At 42.1% G+C, this 19,079-nt stretch overlaps 1 protein-coding gene across 1 annotated transcript in view; it reads left to right on the top strand.

Annotated features, from left to right (window-relative positions):
* LIN28A (lin-28 homolog A) overlaps positions 1-18,536 on the top strand; it is a 32,952-nt gene extending 14,416 nt beyond the window's left edge. Inside the window, exons 2-3 of the mRNA XM_039334141.1 lie at positions 14,135-14,319; positions 17,991-18,536. Coding sequence (XP_039190075.1) covers positions 14,135-14,319; positions 17,991-18,204 — 399 coding nt within the window. The 3' untranslated portion in view covers positions 18,205-18,536. The remainder of the gene's footprint in view (positions 1-14,134; positions 14,320-17,990) is intronic.
* Positions 18,537-19,079: the final 543 nt, after the last annotated feature.

The raw sequence follows: 19,079 nt of genomic DNA, 5'->3' as shown, positions 1-19,079 counted from the left end.
GCCAAAAGTCATTTCATGCCAGACTAACTAGAATAAAAACAAAGATATTGCAATGGTGATAAAGAAAATACAGTGAAAAATACTCAATCCAAATTACAAATAAATCAATCAAATATGGCGCTCTTCCCATCTTTGATATTCCTAATAGGAAACTGTTGAGAAAAGACAAAGAAATAGCACCATTAAATCAAGAATGTGTCTTATAGTTTCATCCCTGTGTTACAACAGAACTATACATACCTCTTAGCTGGCCCAGGAATTAGCAGCCCATCTCTATCACTCGTTGGTGACCTTAGGCCAAAACAGTAATCTGGGCTGATAATTTAACCTGGTTATTAATCCATTTTCTTAGTATGTAAACCTGGTTATTAATCCATTTTCTTAGTATGTACAATACATTGAACCATAAACAAAGTAAAGAAGCTGAGTTGATACATCAGGCCAAACCATTAAAAATGCAAAAACTGAGAATACCAGTCAGATTTAACATTTGGAGCTAATTAAGTGTATGTGTGAACACAGCATTTTCAGAATCTAGTTTATAAACTAGATTTTTATAAAAAGAGGATCTATATGCAAATCCTCATGCGTGCCTCTTTCTGTATTTACTCTAGTGCTGATGTGGGCATTTTGGACAAAGAACAACAGAGCATTGGGTAACCATTTAGATAACCAGTGGGCAACTAACTCTGAAAGGATCTTTTTAGGCTCTTATTAAACATTATTATTTTTTCAGTAAAGTACTGTACAATCAGGCAGAACAGGAAACATGGCAAATACCATATAGGCAAGAAAGACATTAGAATCAGAAACATATGAGAAATTTACATGGATGTTTGGCTTGAAATAGAGGTGTGTGACTGTTTTGTGGCTGAAAACTGCATTTAACACATATGTGTTAAACAGTAGACATTACCATTGTGTAAAACAAATTGAATTTTATTTGTGGATCTTTTAAGAAACGTTTTGTTGGACATCTCTCTTCCCCATCAGCATAATTATCTAAAATATTATCTAAAATTATCTAAAATATACCTTGCTGCCTATACTGTTTTCAGTAACAACCATCAGGGTGCTTCCAAGGAATACCAAAAAAACAGGCTTGAGGGCTGAGAATGCCCAGCTCTGATTTGGGTGTATGTTGGTATGGTGGGAATAAACATTCCCAGAATCAATGAATCCTTTTTTGGGACTGGTGAGGAAAAGGAAGCTGTGCGGCCACATCTTGTCAATGCTTTTGCCTTGTTCAGATTTCAGCAGGATTGTAATGGTTTGCTTATTTACAATCTCCAGTGGCAGAATTTATGATGGGAAGTTTATTTCTGCTGTGGCCATTTATATGTTTGCATGATGGTAGAATATTGCATTTGGATGTTGTGCTTGTTTTAGCCCCGCTTTTAACAAAGGGAGCTTCGCTGAGATTCATAAAGGCAGCAAAAGAGAACGATAAGGGCGGGTGGTCAATATCATTCAGTTTGTTCAGATCTGAAAATGGCTGCTGGGGGGGACTCCTTTCCCAACTTTTAATCACTAGTTGGTCCTACCCTCCCCGGTGGTCCCTGCAAATGTAGGGTACTTTCAGCCAGTGCAACTGCAACAGACCCTTGATTATGTTGCTACATCCCATGGCTGCAAATGCATCAGTGCTGCTGGAATAGAGCATTTGTATTTTACGATTAAAACCCTGTTTATAAAATTGGACTGAATTGCCACCGAACATGCTTTTTTGTTGTCTTGGCATGGTTGGAGAATTCAGTGTTGGGGTTTTAAACAGGACGGCAGTTCTGCTGGTATACGGGGACAGAACTGTGAGGGCTGTGAACTCCCCCTCCACCCAGTATTGAGGGCTTCAGGAATCACCCCCTCCTCCTGTCTTCTCCTTCTTCTCCTTTTCTTTTTCCTTCTCCTCCTTTCATTTTTTGGGGAGATGGCCTGGGAATTTTCCTGCTTTGTGTGTGGTGTGCCGGGATGAGGGGCTTTGGGCCTCTTCCTTTCAGGTGCAAGGGGGCTATTTGACTAATTCAATGGGGCTTCAGTTTGATTACCTATCTGATAACAGAGGAATTCGAACAATGTGTGTGTTTTGGGAAGGAGGGGGAGGGCTTGGGATGTTCTGAAGACCACCAGCTTCTTTTGCAGGTCACTTCAAAAGACCCAGGGCAAGAGGGAGGGAGGGAGGGCCGGGGAGGGGGACGGAGCCTTCCTTGCAATTTTCTCTCCCTTGTTCCCCAAGGGAAGGCAAGATTGTTTTTGGGGGTGGGGGTGGGTTGGGGGTTGACCAATCTCTCAAGCACTCCTCAAAATAAACAGCAGTATTTCACATTTCACTCAGCTAAGAGAGGCGGGTGGTGGCTGATGTTAACTCCCCCCAATTATCCCTGAACTCCTCCCAATTATCTATATTTATCAGAGACATGTTGGTGTCAGACCTCGATGCAAATGGCTATTTGGAAAATACTCTCGGTTTGAGCTGAATTGTCGATACCTCTTAATACTTAAAAAGTTTGTTTCTTTCAATACTATCCAGATTTAGATCACTGTGGTAAACCCAGACTGTGGAACCAGCAGCCAATTTTGACTCCCAAAATAGAACTTTTTCTGAGTTGTGGTTCTTTTCCCTGTTTTGAAAGTTCCCAGGGAAAGTCTCACCAGATCTCACAAAACTAAAACTGAAGCCAGGACAGCTGACATGAAGAGGAAGTCAGTGCTCTGAGGTTAACACTAAAATCTGTTGAAAGCTCCATTTTGCTCCAAAACATTGTACGGCATTTCTGCTGTTTTTACAGGGGGTCCTTGACTTGTGGCCAACAGTTGCGCCCAAAATTTCCGTTGCTAAGCAAGGCAGTTTTTAAATGAGCTGTGCCCCATTTTACAACCTTTTTTGTCACAGTTAATCAAATCACTGCAGTTGTTAAATGAACCATGTGGTTATTAAGCGAATCTGCCTTCCAACATTGTCTTGTCCAAAGCCTGCTGGGAATTATGAATGATTATTGCATGACTCCCAGGGCATCAGCACATTGTCAAAAGCACATGCCAGTTGCCAAATGCCCAAATTTTGATCATTGGGACTACAGGATGCTTGCAACGGTCATAAGTATGAAAAATGGTCATAAGTCACTTTTTCCAGTGCTGTTGTAACTTTGAACAGTCATTAAATGAATGGTTGTAAGTTGAGGACTACCTGTAATTGTCTGCTTTTATGCCTGACGGTTTTACTTTTGATTTTTATATTGAATTGATTTTGTTGCCAGCTATTTTTGAACATCCCTTTACATTCTTTTATGAAGAAAAAGCACAGTGATCACGGTGGGTGTGACTTGTTTATAAAGATACTGTGGGAAGATCTTGAGAAGCTTCTTCAGGTTTTCTGAGAAGGAAATTTCTTTGTAGTGGACAGGATGGAGTACTTTAAAATAGTACCAGTTTTATTTCATTTTTCTAGGTCAGCGTTTCAACCTTGGGAACTTTTAAGATGTATAGATTTTAATTCCCCAAATTCCCCAATTAGTATGTTGGCTGGGGAATTCTGGGAGTTGAAGTCCAGAGCTCTTAGAGTTGCCAAGCTTGAGAGACACTATTCTAGATGGTAGGCATAATTATAGTCAATGTGGGAAGAGAGATTCTCTTAACGGCCACATAATTCACTTAACAGTTGCAGCAAAAAGTTTATAAAATTGGGTATGACTCACATAACTGCCTTGCTTAGCAGTGGAAATGTTGGGCTCAATTGAGGTTGTAAATTGAGGGCTGCCTGTAGCTGGCTGGCTTTGTAAAACATGCTATGCTAAGTTAAATTATTTGTCATTCAGCAGAATCTGGGCATGCTGTCATCTTCCATTATAACGTGGTTTGTTTGGGGATGATAATATATGGAAATACAATTGAAGTTTTGTACACCAAGATTTAAGATTTGGTATGTTGTGTGAATCCAGCTTTTTGTAAAAAATGGAAGCCAGTTTTGGCAGAAAGGCAGGCTAATAACCTCTTAGAAAGGATTTACCAAGAAAACACTCTCCTGGTATGAAATGCAGCTCTAATGGATGAAGGAAGTTTAGTCTTCCGGGAGGTACTCTATGGAAAAAGCTGATTTGTGGGAAACTTTTTTTCTCTCTGTAATTAAAAGGAAATTGATTTAGATTGCAGGAGGTATAGCAGCAATATGGCAGAGGAGACCAGACTATCTTTTTGAATTATTTGGGATTGGAGGTCTAGAGCAGGAGTCTCCAACCGTGGCCACTTTAGGACTTGTGAACTTCAACTCCCAGAGTTCTGGAGTTGAGGTCCACAAGTCCTAATGTGGCCAAGGTTGGAGACCTCTGGTCTAGAGGTCTGTTAAGCCTGTTGGAGAATTCACAAACTGATCTGCTTTTTGCCACACTTGTGCACATGCATACACACACATGAATATATCTACCAAAACTGTTCAGCAACCAATTTGGTGGATATACTATATATTTGGCAAGAATCAAATCTATGGGTGAATTCTTTTCCAGGCATTGTCCTCCAGGTGGGATGTGGCTGTCTTAAAGAGCATTTGAATGAGTGTTAGCCAACTTCACCTGATTTGTAAAAGCTAGGAAATGTAGCTAGATTGGGAACTGAAAAACATCCTGGAAGAATGTACCGTAAATGCCAGCATATAAGGCGACTTCTGCGATCGCTGAAATCGGCGCCAAAGAAGGGGGTCGTCTTATACTCCGGAAATACTAGTAGTTTCCGGCGTATAAGACAACGTTCTAGGAATGCGGCCCGGCTATAAAGATGGGGGTCATCTTATACGCCGGGTCGCCTTGTTCGCCGGCATTTACGGTAATAACAAGAAAAATTAAAGGAGCATATGCATGAAATTATTAAGTGTCGGTATTAATATAGTATATTACCTCCTTCACAGCCAGCTGATAAAATTAACAGTGTGCAATAATATTATGCGTGCAAGGCAAGCAACATTGATGTGAAAATTGTGTTGTTTGCAGACAAAGGTATCATGTCTGTTTTCTACCACAAAATATTTTGTCACAGCTTTCCCCAAACTGGTACCCTTCCCGTGAATGGGCTGGAAATTATGTTGTCCCAATATATACTCAGAACAGGGCTTTTCAACCAGTGGTACGGGTACCACCTGTGGTACATTGGCACCTGGCAGGTGGTACGCAACCATCCTAGAAAAGTAGCGGAGGAGGGGAATGAACTGAACCGATGGCAGCACTGCACAAGCCTGAGTGAGAGATGGCTGGAGCTGCAGGGCTGTCAGGGCTCAGCGGAAGCGCCAGGATCAGTGCCACTTTCCAGCTGATTGGCGCTTCTTCGGGACTGCCAGGGCTCAGCGGAAGCGCCAGGATCAGTGCCACTTTCCAGCTGATTGGCGCTTCTTCGGGACTGCCAGGGCTCAGCGGAAGCGCCAGGATCAGTGCCACTTTCCAGCTGATTGGCGCTTCTTCGGGACTGCCAGGGCTCAGTGGAAGCACCAGGATCAGCGACAGTTTCCAGCTGAAGCTCGTTGCTGATCTTGGTGCTTCTGCTGAGCCCTGAAGAAGCGCCGATCAGCTGGAATGTTGCAGCATAGCATCTCCAGGGTCTTGTGATTTACATTCAGATGCTTGGCAACTGATTCATATTTATGACGGTCACAGTGTCCCAGGGTCATGTGAAGTGACCAAAACCTGCTGCAACCACCCAGCAGACGGGGGGGGGGACAAAAACCAAACCCCCCCCCATCCCACCCCCGCTGCCAATCCTCAACAGAAATGCTCACAACAATGGAAACCTCGGACAGGAGGAAGAGTGCCGCCGAGTGGACAGGCAGGTGTCTTGCTCGGCTGTGGCTTGGGGAGCACTTTTTCAATGCCATTGTAACTTCGAACAGTCACTAAGCGAACTGTTGTAAGTCGAGGACTAGCTGTACTTCATCACTTTTTTCCTTTTTTTTTTTTTTGGTCATCAAGTTTTTGACACCTTGCTAGGCAACTGGTAATACTCAGATATTGCCATATCCTAAAACTGGTACAATGGGTGAAAAGGTTAAAAAGCCCTGACCAGGTCAGAGAGAAAATCAGGATATCATGCTGGAAAGAGGCTTGCAGAAAAATCAGGAAATGGGAACAGGGAATCCAAATCCTGAACCAAAACCAAAATATTTTGCACTGCAAAATATTTAGAATACTAGATAGGACAAATTAGATAATAAATAGGAAGCCGAATTTAAATGTGACTACTCTTAGGTATCAAAAACATACATTTGAAAGCCTGTTTTTCTGGTTTGATCCTGCATACTTCTTAGCCCTTTCATATGTGTTGGAATTCTTAAGTAGCTTTCCAAATATTGGGAATTCAGAGAGTGACTGTCTTCATATTAGCCTTGTGCCACTATAATGGAGTCCTCCTCCCTTCTAGATGAATGAGGTTCCAGGTGTGGTGAAGCCGTTTGTGGTAACTGATGAATCTGTTCCATTGGATTTGAAAATCATTTAATTGAATCTTGTGGATTGACATCAAAGAGGGATTGTGTGCAGTACCACCAGCATCAATCTATGCATCAGGAGATAGAGTTGTCGCTCTTCACCGAGATTATGAATATTCAAGATTTAAAACTATTGAAACTTTGTCTAGTTCATGTTTAGGCTCACATGTTATTTATAGAGAGAGGGTCTTTCCTAAATAAACTGATTAGCTGATGCACCAAAGTCAGCTGTCTGATAATTATTTGAAAAGTGTGATTCACAGGGTTTGCTTCTTTCTTTTGCAGCGTGTAAATAACCCCCAAACCCACCACTTTTGAGTTCGAGCAGAACTCTCCAAACTTGGCAATTCTAAGATTTGTGGTCTTCAGTTCCCAGAAATCCTCAGCCAACCATGAGGAATTCTGGGAGTTGGAAGTCCACAAATCTTACAGTTGCCAAGTTTGGAAACCCCTGAATTAGAGCAAAATGGAAGGCTCAAAAACTACACATGCCTAGGGCTTTTTGTGCGAGCACACACACACACACACACACACACACACACACACACACACACACACACACGGAATGAAGAGCCAGCTAGAGAAGAGGTTGTTTATCCGTCCTCGTTTATTTCCCCTCCTCCCCAATTTCTCCTGCCTTCTTCCAGCTAGGAGTTGCAATTGGCCATCATGGAGAAAAGGGTTTTGGGGAGTGGGTGATAAAAGGAAAGAGGAAATCAGACTCCTTTCACATCTTCAGTTGTGACTAATGTCTAGCCTGGCCTTGGCAAAGATATCTAACTACACACAATCGTTGGGATTATGCAATATCCTACATGAAGCCAAGATGGGGTTGGTAGTTAGTGAATTAGCGTGTTTGTGTTAATGTAGCCATTATCTTAGCAGGCAGTGTGAACCAGGCCACCCCATTAAACTTTTTAGGTTTAGGCATTATATATTGTGTGACTGCAGCAACAGTGTTCCGTTAACCCAGATTTAGTATGTTGAATAAAGCAAGGCAATATGCACATGTCAAAACTGAAATTGGAATGCCGCAACCTAAGTGTTGGCCCACTCAGTTTCTCACCCATAGCCCATCCTGTCTCACAGAGTTGTTGTGTGGATAGTATGAGAAGCAAGAGGGGTACATACAGGTAGTTCTTGAGTTACAGTAATTCTTTTAGTGACCATTTGAAGTTATAACAGCACTGGAAGAAGTGATTTATGACTTTTTGTCTTACAACTGTTGCAGCATCCTCTTAATCACATGATCCAAATTCGGGCACTTGGCAACAGACAAGTATTTATAACAGTTGCACTACCTCAGGGTCATGTAATCACCAGTTGCAACCTTCCCAGACAGACCCTTACAAGTAAAATCAATGTGGGAGAACCAGACTTGCTTAGTAGCTGTATGATTTGCTTAACAACTGGCAAAAAGGTCATAAAATGGGGCACAATTTACTTAACAATTGCCTTGCTCCACAATAGAAATTTTGGGCTCAAATGCGGTTGTAAGTCAAGGATTAGCTGTGTGCAGCCCTGAATTCATGAAAGGAAGGAAGGGTATAAATCTAATTGATGGATTGTTCGGTATTGTGTTAATGTTATTTACAAAGAAGGCATGTAAACACTCCTGGGCAGTCACAATTGGAGTGGCTATAAGCTTAGAACAGTGGTTCTCAACCTTTTTATATGGCGACCCCGGACATAAGCAGGCGGCGCGCATGCGCGGGGCTGCCCCCTGCGCGGCACCACCCCCCTGCGTGGTGCGCCTGCGCGGCGCCCCCCTGCACGGCACACATGCGTGCCACCCCCCATGCGTGGCGTGCATGCGCAGCGCTGCCCCCATGCGCCGGCTGACAAAAAATGGCGGATCGCGTTGTTTGGCAACCCCCGTGAAATGGTCGTTCGACCCCAAATGGGGTCGCGACCCACAAGTTGAGAACCACTGGCTTAGAAAATGAAGTGAAATAAAATGAATGTAATTTTTTGCTTTGAAAGGTGTACTGCACACCAAATACTTGATAGGGCCAAGCAAGTAGAATAGGCTAGGATAAAATGTAAACTAACCTAAATCCAGTTTAATTCAGGTTGAATTACAATTAATATGATTATTTCTCTATACTATTAGCATAACGTATTTACCCAGGTCAGTTAAAAAATCTTAACAAGTCTGGTTGCACAATAGTGTAAACTTGATTATTGTTGGCTTTGGGACTGACATTCTGGTATGAATCCGGTTTGTTTGGTGAGTGGTTCATGATGTGGTTGAAATGCAGAAGGTGAACTAAGGTGACTATATTATGCAATTCACATATTTCTCCCCTTTCCTCCACTCACAACAATTTGCTTCCTTAAAAGTTACAACTCGCTGGGAAATTTTGGAGGGTGCCTGCTGGCACTTTGGAAATTATTTTTATTTATTTATCAAATTTTAAAACCACTCACAGAGGGACTCTGGGAGGCGAACAAATTATGCCCATTGCAGGTTGAGGGCATCCATTTGGGAAGTGCCAAACTAGTGTAGTTCAGGTAGTGTAGTACTACCCAGCTGCTTTTCAGCATTCTTAAATATGAAGTTGCTTACCCTTGAGCCCCAGGGAAGTGCCATCATCTGACCTGGGTTACTGAACAACTCGTGAATGAGGAGTTTGCGCCATTCATTCAAGGAAAAAAGAATGCAAGACAGGAGGAAGGAAAAGAAAAGGCTTTGCTCTTCTCTCTTGTGGGTAGCAGATGGTGGGTAGACCCAGAAGGGACAGCCTGAACCAGCTTGAAAATGGTTTAGGCAAGAGCAGCATGGACAGATTATTAATTCTGCCATTCCACTCCCCTCCCCCTCCCCTTCCCCAAAAGAGCTCATTTTAAGAGTGAGTGAGTGAGTGAGTGTGTCAGTTGAGAGTGTAAATTGCCCTGCTGGTAGGAGATTTATATGAGTACCAGTGGACACTTGCAGTGAAAGAACCAAAATTAAATATTGTGGCATCAACTTTTGGGAAAGATAATCCCTTTCACTGGGATTTTGACCCGTAATTGTGAACTGACTTCCATGTGCTATACATTTTGGGGAAATGAAGCATTTAATTCTATCTCTGAACACTTTTTCTCACCCTCAGCACTGTTTTTAATTTGGAGCAAGTGCTTCTTTTGTTGCACTTTTGAACAGTATCACATGTTCTGCTCACACTGATTATGTTCAAAAGTCACAACTGGCTAGGTTCATCCCAGATACTAAATCGTAAATTATATGATCTGCAGGCCACTGTAGTTGAGTTTGTATAATAGGCCAAGCCAAAACAAGAGTTTTTTTGTGCGTATTGTGCATGTCTAGTCAAAATGTATAAGATGTGCTGGGGTGTTTTGTTTTGCTTTTTTTTTTTTTTTTTTTAGTAAAACTTAAAAAAATAAACTAGCTCTTCCAGCAGACCCTGGGCCCTAGTGACTTGTGAATTTGCACAAGATATTTTAATTCTTTTTTGTTTCCCTGATGCAGTGTATCTATGTATGTTATTATTTGCTTGTTTCTTTATTATTTGAATTTAGTACTGTTCAGGGACATCCAACCTTGATAACTTTTAAGATGTGTAGACTTCAACTCCCAGAATTCGCCAGCCAGCACACTTCTTAAAGTTGCCATGGGTGCACACCCCTCTTTTTAGTAGAACTGGGGGTGGAATTAGGCAAATCTCCTGGTTTAATTCAACTTTCCGCAAAGAAAATGACCCTGGGTTAAAACACTGCCCTGAAAGCAAGAAGGCTTCCCCACTATGGACTATCAACTCTTTTTTAAAACAGGAGCTGAAATGAAAAAGGGATTTGGGGCATTCCAAGCATATGGTTTCTATTAAACTATGTGCTTCGCTCCCTGGGGTAAGGTGTGATCTGGAATAATGTAAGATAATTTGCATAACTGGCCTAGGGTACGACACTTAATATTGGGGAGGGAAGGACTACAGTTTTAGTGGAGGATTATATAAAGTGAGGATGGTTATGTATATAGAAGTCCCCCTGCCTTTTTTTTTTTCAAGGGGTTGGTTATATGGAGGGGGACTCTACATGGAAGTTACTTTATTATTTTATGAATTTGTTAACTGATACGAGTTAGCTGAAGTTGGAGTTTAGAAAGACTTTTTTTTTTTTGCTTGTGAACTCTTACTAATTGAGACAATGTATTATCTGACATGGTATCAGTTCCAGTCATTGGAAAAGTCATTGTTATATGTTGGTCATTATTTCGATTGGAAACTTGTACCTGTTATTTTATTTTATTTATTTTGCAAACTTATATAGCTGCTTATCTTCTAATGAAACTCCGGACAGTGAACAATACACAAAAAAAAGCATAATACAAGAATTAATTATAACAGTGATCAAATTTGTATGAGAAACTTGCTCTTGCTTTATCATTTCACTTTCATACTTGACCAGCACAAAAACATACATAAATAAACATTTCTTCCTAAGAGTTGAGATGAAATTGTTGTGGAATTCAGAAAGGAAACAGGTAGTTTAGGAAGAAGCTCCCATAATGGGTGACTTGAGGGAAGAAGACCTCCGAGTGGATCAGGCAAGAGCTCCTGGGACTACAGAACAAAACAGAACAATAATTGATCCATTCTTATAGCTGAGAATGAATTAAGAAAAGTGTTAGGAAGTGGTCTTTAGAGACCTGATCTGCGGTTCAAACAAATAAGGGGTTCAAAGGAGGCTTCCAATCAAGCTGATTAAGTTTTGATTGGTTAGAGTCTGTGGACATCCATACTGTTTCTGATTGTTTCAGGTTCTGCAGATGTGATTTTTACATCGAATTACTCCTGAGTAATGACCGTAAGGCTAAGAGAATGACCTTATTGACTGCTTTAATAAAATCTGAATAAAGGTGCCATGCAGCACTTTTGAAAGCAAAAAAAGCGTTTCCAGAAACACAGGGACATCTAGGTAGCACTGGTCTGTAACTCTCGATGTCAGATATTTTTCCAGGATTATGCTGAAGCAGTGGAGGGAAAAATGCAGCATAGAACATAGAATCATAGGACTGCGAGGGACCTGGGAGGTCATCTAGTCCAATGCCCTGCTCAATGCAGGAGGCCGTATACCATTCCAGTCAAATAGTTGTCCAGTCTTATTCTTGAAAGCCTCCAGTGATGGAGTATACACAACTTTGGGAGGCAAGCTGTTGCATTGATTAATTGTTCTCACTGTCAGGAAAATTCTCCTTAGTTCTAGTTTGTTGGATCTCTATTAAATAAGCTTCCACCCATTACGTTTTGTCCTTCTGGTGCTTTGGAGCAGGGCTCCCCAACCCCCAGTGTGCGGTCTAGTACTGGGTGATAGCCTATTCATAACTGGACCATGGAAGTGGTGGGCAAGCATGTGCATGCAAAACTGCATTTGTGAAAATGGTGTGCAAATGTGCAAAATCATCCTCTCTCTTTCCCCCCCCCCCGCCTCTGCTGGGCCACCGACTGGAAAGGTTGGGGATGCTGCCTTGCAGAATAAATCAATCCCCTCCTCTGGGACAGCCCCTCAGTTATTGGAAGACAGCTATCATGTCCCCCCTAATCCTTCCTTTGAATAGACTAGATCAGGGGTCTGCAGTCTTACCTTAAACACTCAAAGAGCCGCTTCAATCTGTTTCCCAGAGAAAAGAAAACACTGGGAGCCGCAAAACTTGCTTGTGCTCTGGGAGCCGCAGGAGAAGGCTCAAAGAGCCACATGCGGCTTCAGAGCCGCAGGTTGCCGACCCGTGGGCTAGATAATCTAGGTCCCTTAACTGTTCCTCATATAATTTAACCTCCAGACTAAATGATCTTTGTTGCTCTTCTCTGCACACTTTCAGCATCTTTTCTGTATTATGATGGCCAGAAATGGATGTAGTATTCTAAGTGTGGACTCAACCAGTGCAATATAAAGTGATATTATCACTTCTCGTGATTTTGGTACTGTCCCTCTGTTGAGGTAGCCCAGGATTGCATTGGCTTTTTTGGCAGCTGCAGCACCCTATTGGCTCATATTTTAAGTGATGGTCCACCAAGAAACCTAGATCTGTCTCACAGTTACTACTGTTGATCCAGCTATCTCCTATCTCCTACTTATGCATTTGGTTTTTCCTCCCTAAATGTTGGTCCTTACTTTTCTCACCATTGAACTGCATCTTGTTAGAAGTGGAGTATTGGGCCGTATCCGTCAAAATCCTTCTGAATTTTTGAGTATCAAGTGTTGGCTGCTTGAAGGAGTTGCTGACAATTCTCCACGGGCACCCCTTGTGTTTCAAAGCCTTTTTGCCTTGAAACCAAAGCTGATAACCCAGGGGAGTTTTGAGTGGAATATAAAGGGGGGGGGGAGATAAGGATCGCAATGGGGAGGTGATGACAGAAACTGACCAAATAATACTAGGACTACTGTGGATTTCCTTTGGAGATTGGGGTCAGTTCAGTGGGGGGTAGACAGATCTCCAGGGATTATAAATTTCTCATCCTCTATGAAAAATGAAAATATAATTGCAGTCCTATAACTAATTTTGTGGGGTTATGCTCCATTAAATTCCTCTCCAGTGTTGGTCAGACTATTCCTAGAATATTGCATTCTGCTTGGGGCACCACCTTTTAGGGAAGACATTGACAAAGTGGAACATGTCTAGAGAAGAACAGCCAAGCTGATAAGGGTGCTGGAAGGGAGGAATGGTGGGAGGTGTTGGGTATGTTTAGCCAGGAGAAAGGTTAGGTCACTGTCTTTGAATATTTGAAAAGCTGTTATGTAGATAATAGGGGGGAGCATTTCTGAAGAGTTGATGCAGAAACACAACAAATAACTGTTTAAATTGAAAGGAAATACACTTTGGTTGGGTGTCAGGAACAATTGCTTATAATACAAGTATTCAGCAATGGATTCCTTCAGTGATAGAATCACTTTTTTTGCTGGTTGCTGGAACTGTTTAATCAGAGGCTGGATAACCATCTGCATTTCCTGCATTTTAGAGAGTTGTCAAGACTGAATCAATGTTTCTCAGCCTTGACAACTTGATGATGTGTGGACTTTAACTCCCAGAATTCTTCAGGCAGCCAACTAGTGGAGGGGAATTCTAGGAGTTGAAGTCTAATATCTCCAAGTTGCCAAAACATTGGGTTAGAGATAATCTTGATACCTGACTTGATCCAGAAGAAATTCAATGGCGGCTATTATATTACATCGTTCTCATAGCTGGGTTGTATATAGTGATATTGGAAGAACGTTGTTTTGAGGGTTGTGTTACCGGTCTTTCAGAATTAAGTGTTGTTCTCTACATTTTCAACTAGTTCAAAATAGCCTTTGGAATGTTCTGAATTCAGAATTAAACGTTCTGTGTTCAGATTTATTAATCAAAAGACATAAATAAATAACAGTGAATATGAACATATATAAAAGTAAGTAGCCCAGCATACCGTGTTCCTTTCTGGGCAGAGAAAGTTTTGTAACTTGTATTTTATGTCAGTATTATTCCAATTCATGGTTTATGGAGCTGCCTTTGCACGTGATCCAAAATGTTACTTAGTTAAATCAAACATCTGCAAATTTATGGATGGATATGTGTATCACTTTTTTTTCAGTGCACAATTGATTTTACCCAAACATATTCTCTGCCTTGCGCTCAATATTTTGTAATTTCCTCCAAATCGCTGAACTGCTCTTCCTGCTCTTTTTTCTGGGCTCCAGAGCAAACTCCACATGGACGGTTTCCGCAGCTTGAAAGAAGGAGAAGCAGTTGAATTCACTTTCAAGAAATCCTCTAAAGGTTTGGAGTCCATCCGAGTCACTGGCCCTGGAGGGGTTTCCTGCATTGGTAGTGAAAGGAGACCGAAGGGAAAAAACCTTCAGAAACGCAGGTCGAAAGGAGATCGGTAAGGCTTGATTCAGGGACTTATTTGGTGATTCCAGAAACCTCTTGACTTAACAACAAAATTTCAAATATTGAAAAAGCAAGGGATATTCTGTTATTGGAAGTATAGAAATAAAGAAATTGGTTTTGTGAGAGTGGGGTTTTTTTGCTGGAAAAAAGAAACAACGATCAACATAAATTAAGTTTGGAACTTTCCAGCAGCTTGGCATATAACAACAACAACAACAATAATAATAATAATGTTGGAAGGGAGCTTGGAGGTCATCTAGTCCAGCCCCCTGCTCAGACAGGAAACCCTATACCATTTCAGACAAATGGCTGTCCAGGCTCTTCTTAAAAACTTCCAGTGTTGGAGCATTCACAGGTTCTGGAGGCAGGTTGTTCCACTGATTAATTGTCCTAACTGTCAGGAAGTTTCTCCTTGATTAGTTTCCATCAGTTGCTTCTTGTCCTGCCTTCAGTTGCTTTGGAGAATAGCTTGACTCCCTCTTCTTTGTGGCAACCCCTGAATACTGCTATCATGTCGCCCTTCCTCCTGGATGCTACACATCCAGCATTCTTAATTTATTTCATTATTTTGATTCTGTCTCACCCACTGAGTACTCAAGATAATTAATAACAATAAAACCTTGTTTGGCCTTCTAAAGTTTCCAACACTGTTCATTTTTCACCCTCATCAGGAGAGCTAGAAACTTGTTTAATGCTAGTAGGAAGAAGCACTGACATCTAACATTCCCACCAAGATAAAGATGATAATAAAAAGATAACCACTGGTCTAGTACAGTGGTTCTCAACCTTTTTTAATGCCGTGACCCCCAACCGGTCATAAGTCGAGGACTACTCAACTGGTGCAGCACTGTTGGCAGAATGGGACTTTTGGCGGGCTCAGCAGGGCAGAGACAGCCTGGACAATTCCTATTGGCTTTCCAATAGAATTAGCTATTCTATTGGCTTTCATAGAATAAAAGGGAGTAGCACAGCTAAGGAAAAGGGGGGGGGGAATGGCGGACTGCGTTGTTTGGCGACCCCCGTGAAATGGTCGTTCGGCCCCAAATGGGGTCCCGACCCACAGGTTGAGAACCACTGGTCTAGTAGTTAAGATGCTGGCCTAGGAACCAGGAAAAGACCGTGAGTTCTAGTGCCTCCTTAACCATGAAAGCTGACTGGGTGATCTCAGGTCAGTCACTCTCTCTCAATCCATCTCAGCTCTCAGCTCACATGATTGCTTTGGGGGAAATAATAAGAGGAAGAAACATTAGTACGTTCGCTGTAACCTTGAGTTATTATGTAAATAAAGGTGGGGTAAAATCAAATAAGTAAGTAATTTCAGTTGCCAGATGTCTTCTGGCATAATGGGAATGGCAAGTAGGCATGTAGGCATACCAGTGCAGGCCTGGGAGAAAAGTTGTCTGTTTTAAAGGAGTGGCAGACAGCGTTCTGGATGTGTTGCCCGGCCTCTGGAACCCTTTTCACTTTCAGATCCAGCATGATAGCAATAGACTTGTATACCACTTCATAATGCTTCATAGCCCTCTCTAAGCAGTTTACAGAGTCAGCCTATTGCCCCCAACAATCTCGGTCCTCATTTTACCAACCTCAAAAGGATGGAAGGCTGAGTCAACCTGGAGCCAGTCAGGATTGTCCCGCTGGCAGTGGGTAGAATTAGCCTACAATATTGCATTCTAACCACTGCATCACCACAGCTCTGATATATGTGGCTATGCATACATGCCTACACAAAGACCGCCACTTTGCTTAAATTAGTGGTCTTAATTCAGCTTCTCTCAATCTGGTGCTCTCTGGAGGTATTTGGCTACATGGATCCCAGCCATTCCTTTGGTGGACGCTTGGCCAGCAGTTGTCCCCTCCTTCTACATAAGATGCTTCCTTTTGACTTTTTAAGTGAATGTCAGATGCAGATTTCTAGGAGAAGGGCAACAAAGGAAAAGGTCAGAGTTCTCTCTCTTTCACACACACTCACACACACAGAGAGAGAGAGAGAGAGAGAGAGAGACAGACAGACAGACAGACAGACAGACCAGTTGAATAGAAATAGGCTAATGTCCCCATTCATGTGTTTGCAGGATGGTGCAATGGCTCATCCCTTGGGCAACCTAGGAAGAAAAGGAACATCAGGCAGACTTCCCATAGCAATACATGGAAAACTATGACTTATAACATTTGTCCTAAGCCACGTGCCCTCCATATATTCTAAAGATCCTAGTGGCTGTGGGAGTTGCATTGTTAACGCACCTGGAAGGCACCAGATTATCTTACATTGGCTGTATTCCTACAACAGTTAACTGGCTGTTACAGATCGAGCAATTTGGCACAGCATACTAAGTGGTTAAGTTTAGGGGTGATTTGGGAACTCGATAAGCCTTACTGATTGAAACACAAGCCTTTAGGCTAAACCCTTGGTTGATTCAGGGTCATCTATGCTTTCTGGCCCTGTAATATCTTAAATGGGCCCCAGACCATTTAAGAATCCACTTATTCTACTGACATAATACAGTTGGGAGGATGGATGCATGGAGTGCTTTTATTGCTGAATTTTATAGCCCATTTGCTGAGAAATGTCCCAACACACCTGAAGGCCATCAAAAACCTCTCGGCTGTCTGGTTGGGAAACCAGATGTTCTTAACAAATTTTCAGATAACTTTCACATCCATTGCAAGCTGCAAAGCCAAAACCGAAAGATTATGATGGGCATAGTCCAAAACATCTGGAGGGCATGAGGCTGCAGCATGTCATATCTTTGCTTTTCCACAATTGTTGAAAAAAAGTCTTCATTAATAGCAATGGGGGAGGTTCCCCCTAGTGGTTAAAAAGAGTTGTGCAGTCTTTTAATTCATCCAATTTTTGAAGGTCTCAACTGGGAAAGTTGCTGGATCTCCCTTTACTACCACTAGTCCTCGACTTACAACCACAATGGAGCCCAAAATTTCTGTTGTTAAGTGAGACATTTGTGAAGTGAGTTTTGCCCCATTTTCTGACCTTTTATTGCCACAGTTGAGTAAATGACTGCAGTTGATAATTTAGTAACCCTGTTGTTAAGTGAATCTGGTTTCCTTATTGGCTTTGCTTGTCAGAAGGTCACTAAAGGTGATCACATGACACTGGGATACAGCAACAACAGTCATAAATATGAAACAGGTGCCAAATCTCGGAATTTTGATCACGTGATTAAGGGGACGCTGCAAAGTTCGTAACTGGAAAACCATCTTAAGTCACTTTTTTCAGTGCTGTTGTACCTTTGAATGGTCACTAAATGAACTGTTGTAAGTCGAGGACTACCTGTACTCTTCTTCAAGGGAGCAATTGATTCATACCACATTGAAGCAGTGTGTGTGTGTGTGTGTGTGTGTGTGTGGTGTGTGAAAGAGAGAATCTGAAAAATGATGGGACTGTTGTTGATATTTCTTTGACTTCCCAATTTAGCCTATAGCTTTGAGGTTTCCTGGTAAGGTGCTGATTCAGTCTAATCAGATTGATTTTATTTAGGTTTTATTTATATCAGCCAAGGTCATTAGGGTTCTGCTACCTAGGTTTAACACGAATGATATAATTCTTCTTTATTTTGGCTTTATTTTGATAATACAGACAGCTATGGCTTTCCTGGAATAACTTTCCTGATTTTCCCTTCATCTCGTTTTCTTCTTTTTCCCCAGATGCTACAACTGTGGTGGCCTGGATCATCATGCCAAAGAATGCAAGCTCCCTCCGCAGCCTAAGAAATGCCACTTCTGCCAAAGCATTGCCCACATGGTGGCCAACTGCCCTATCAAAACGCAGCAGTCACCCAGTTCTCAGGGAAAGCCCACATACTTCCGGGAGGAGGAGGAAATGCACAGCTCACCCTTTCTTCCTGAAACCAGGGAATGATCTCTGGAAGTCAGTAGGAAATCTGCCCAGTTGACCGGCTTCAGGGCATCAAGTCAGCCAAAATGGGAGCAGAGAACAGCATTGGCTCCAAGCTGTGGGTGAACAAGCACTGGGCAGGAGAGCAGCAGCTTTTATCTTTAGCAAAGGCAAAAACTGAGTGGGAGAGGAAACCCTTTTCTCCTTGTAGTGGGTATGGAATCTGGGAATCCTTTTCTTAAACAATCAGTTTTGTGAAATTGGAAGCAAAAAGCCAAAGATACCTTTGTGAGCTTGGCTTTCTTCACTCATCCAAGTGAAGATCAGGAAAATGCAAAAACCAAAATCTGAAATTATGGATCTCAGGATATGTTTGTACTTTAGTTAAGTGTGTGTGTGTGTGTGTGTGTGTGTGTGTGTGTGTGTGTGTGTTTGTTTGTTTGTGTCCCCTTTCTAAGACAATCCGAGGCTCAAGGAAGGACGAGTTCCACTTTAGAATGTCAACTGCATTGTAGGCTTTAGGAACACAGACTCTCCAAACTGCCTGTTCCATGCTCTCTTCACAGAAAATAACTGAATCCCCTCCATGTTCATATTTGGTCTGGGATTCTTTCCTCGTTAGGGAGAAGTAAGAACCCCCATGCTTTTAAATGTTTGTGGGACCTGAAGGAACATTGGCAGACGCAGGAGTCTGATTTCTGCCAAAACAAACCTGAAGAGTTAGATCTGTTTATCTACTGGGCCATGCAATGGTATAGCCATGCTCCTTCCTGCATGTGTTTGTTTGGCTAATTCAGATGTTTAAAACACACACACACACCCACACACACATACAAACACCCAGACACAGACCTTGAAATGCAAATTTGGCATACATTTGATATTGCCATGCATGCGAC

This window comes from Crotalus tigris, unplaced genomic scaffold, assembly GCF_016545835.1.
Source record: "Crotalus tigris isolate CLP2741 ecotype Arizona unplaced genomic scaffold, ASM1654583v1 scf7180000017628.32516253702:7417878, whole genome shotgun sequence".
NCBI lineage: Eukaryota > Metazoa > Chordata > Lepidosauria > Squamata > Viperidae > Crotalus > Crotalus tigris.
Note: the sequence above shows the minus strand (reverse complement) of the source record. Positions and strands in the feature narration are given on the sequence as shown.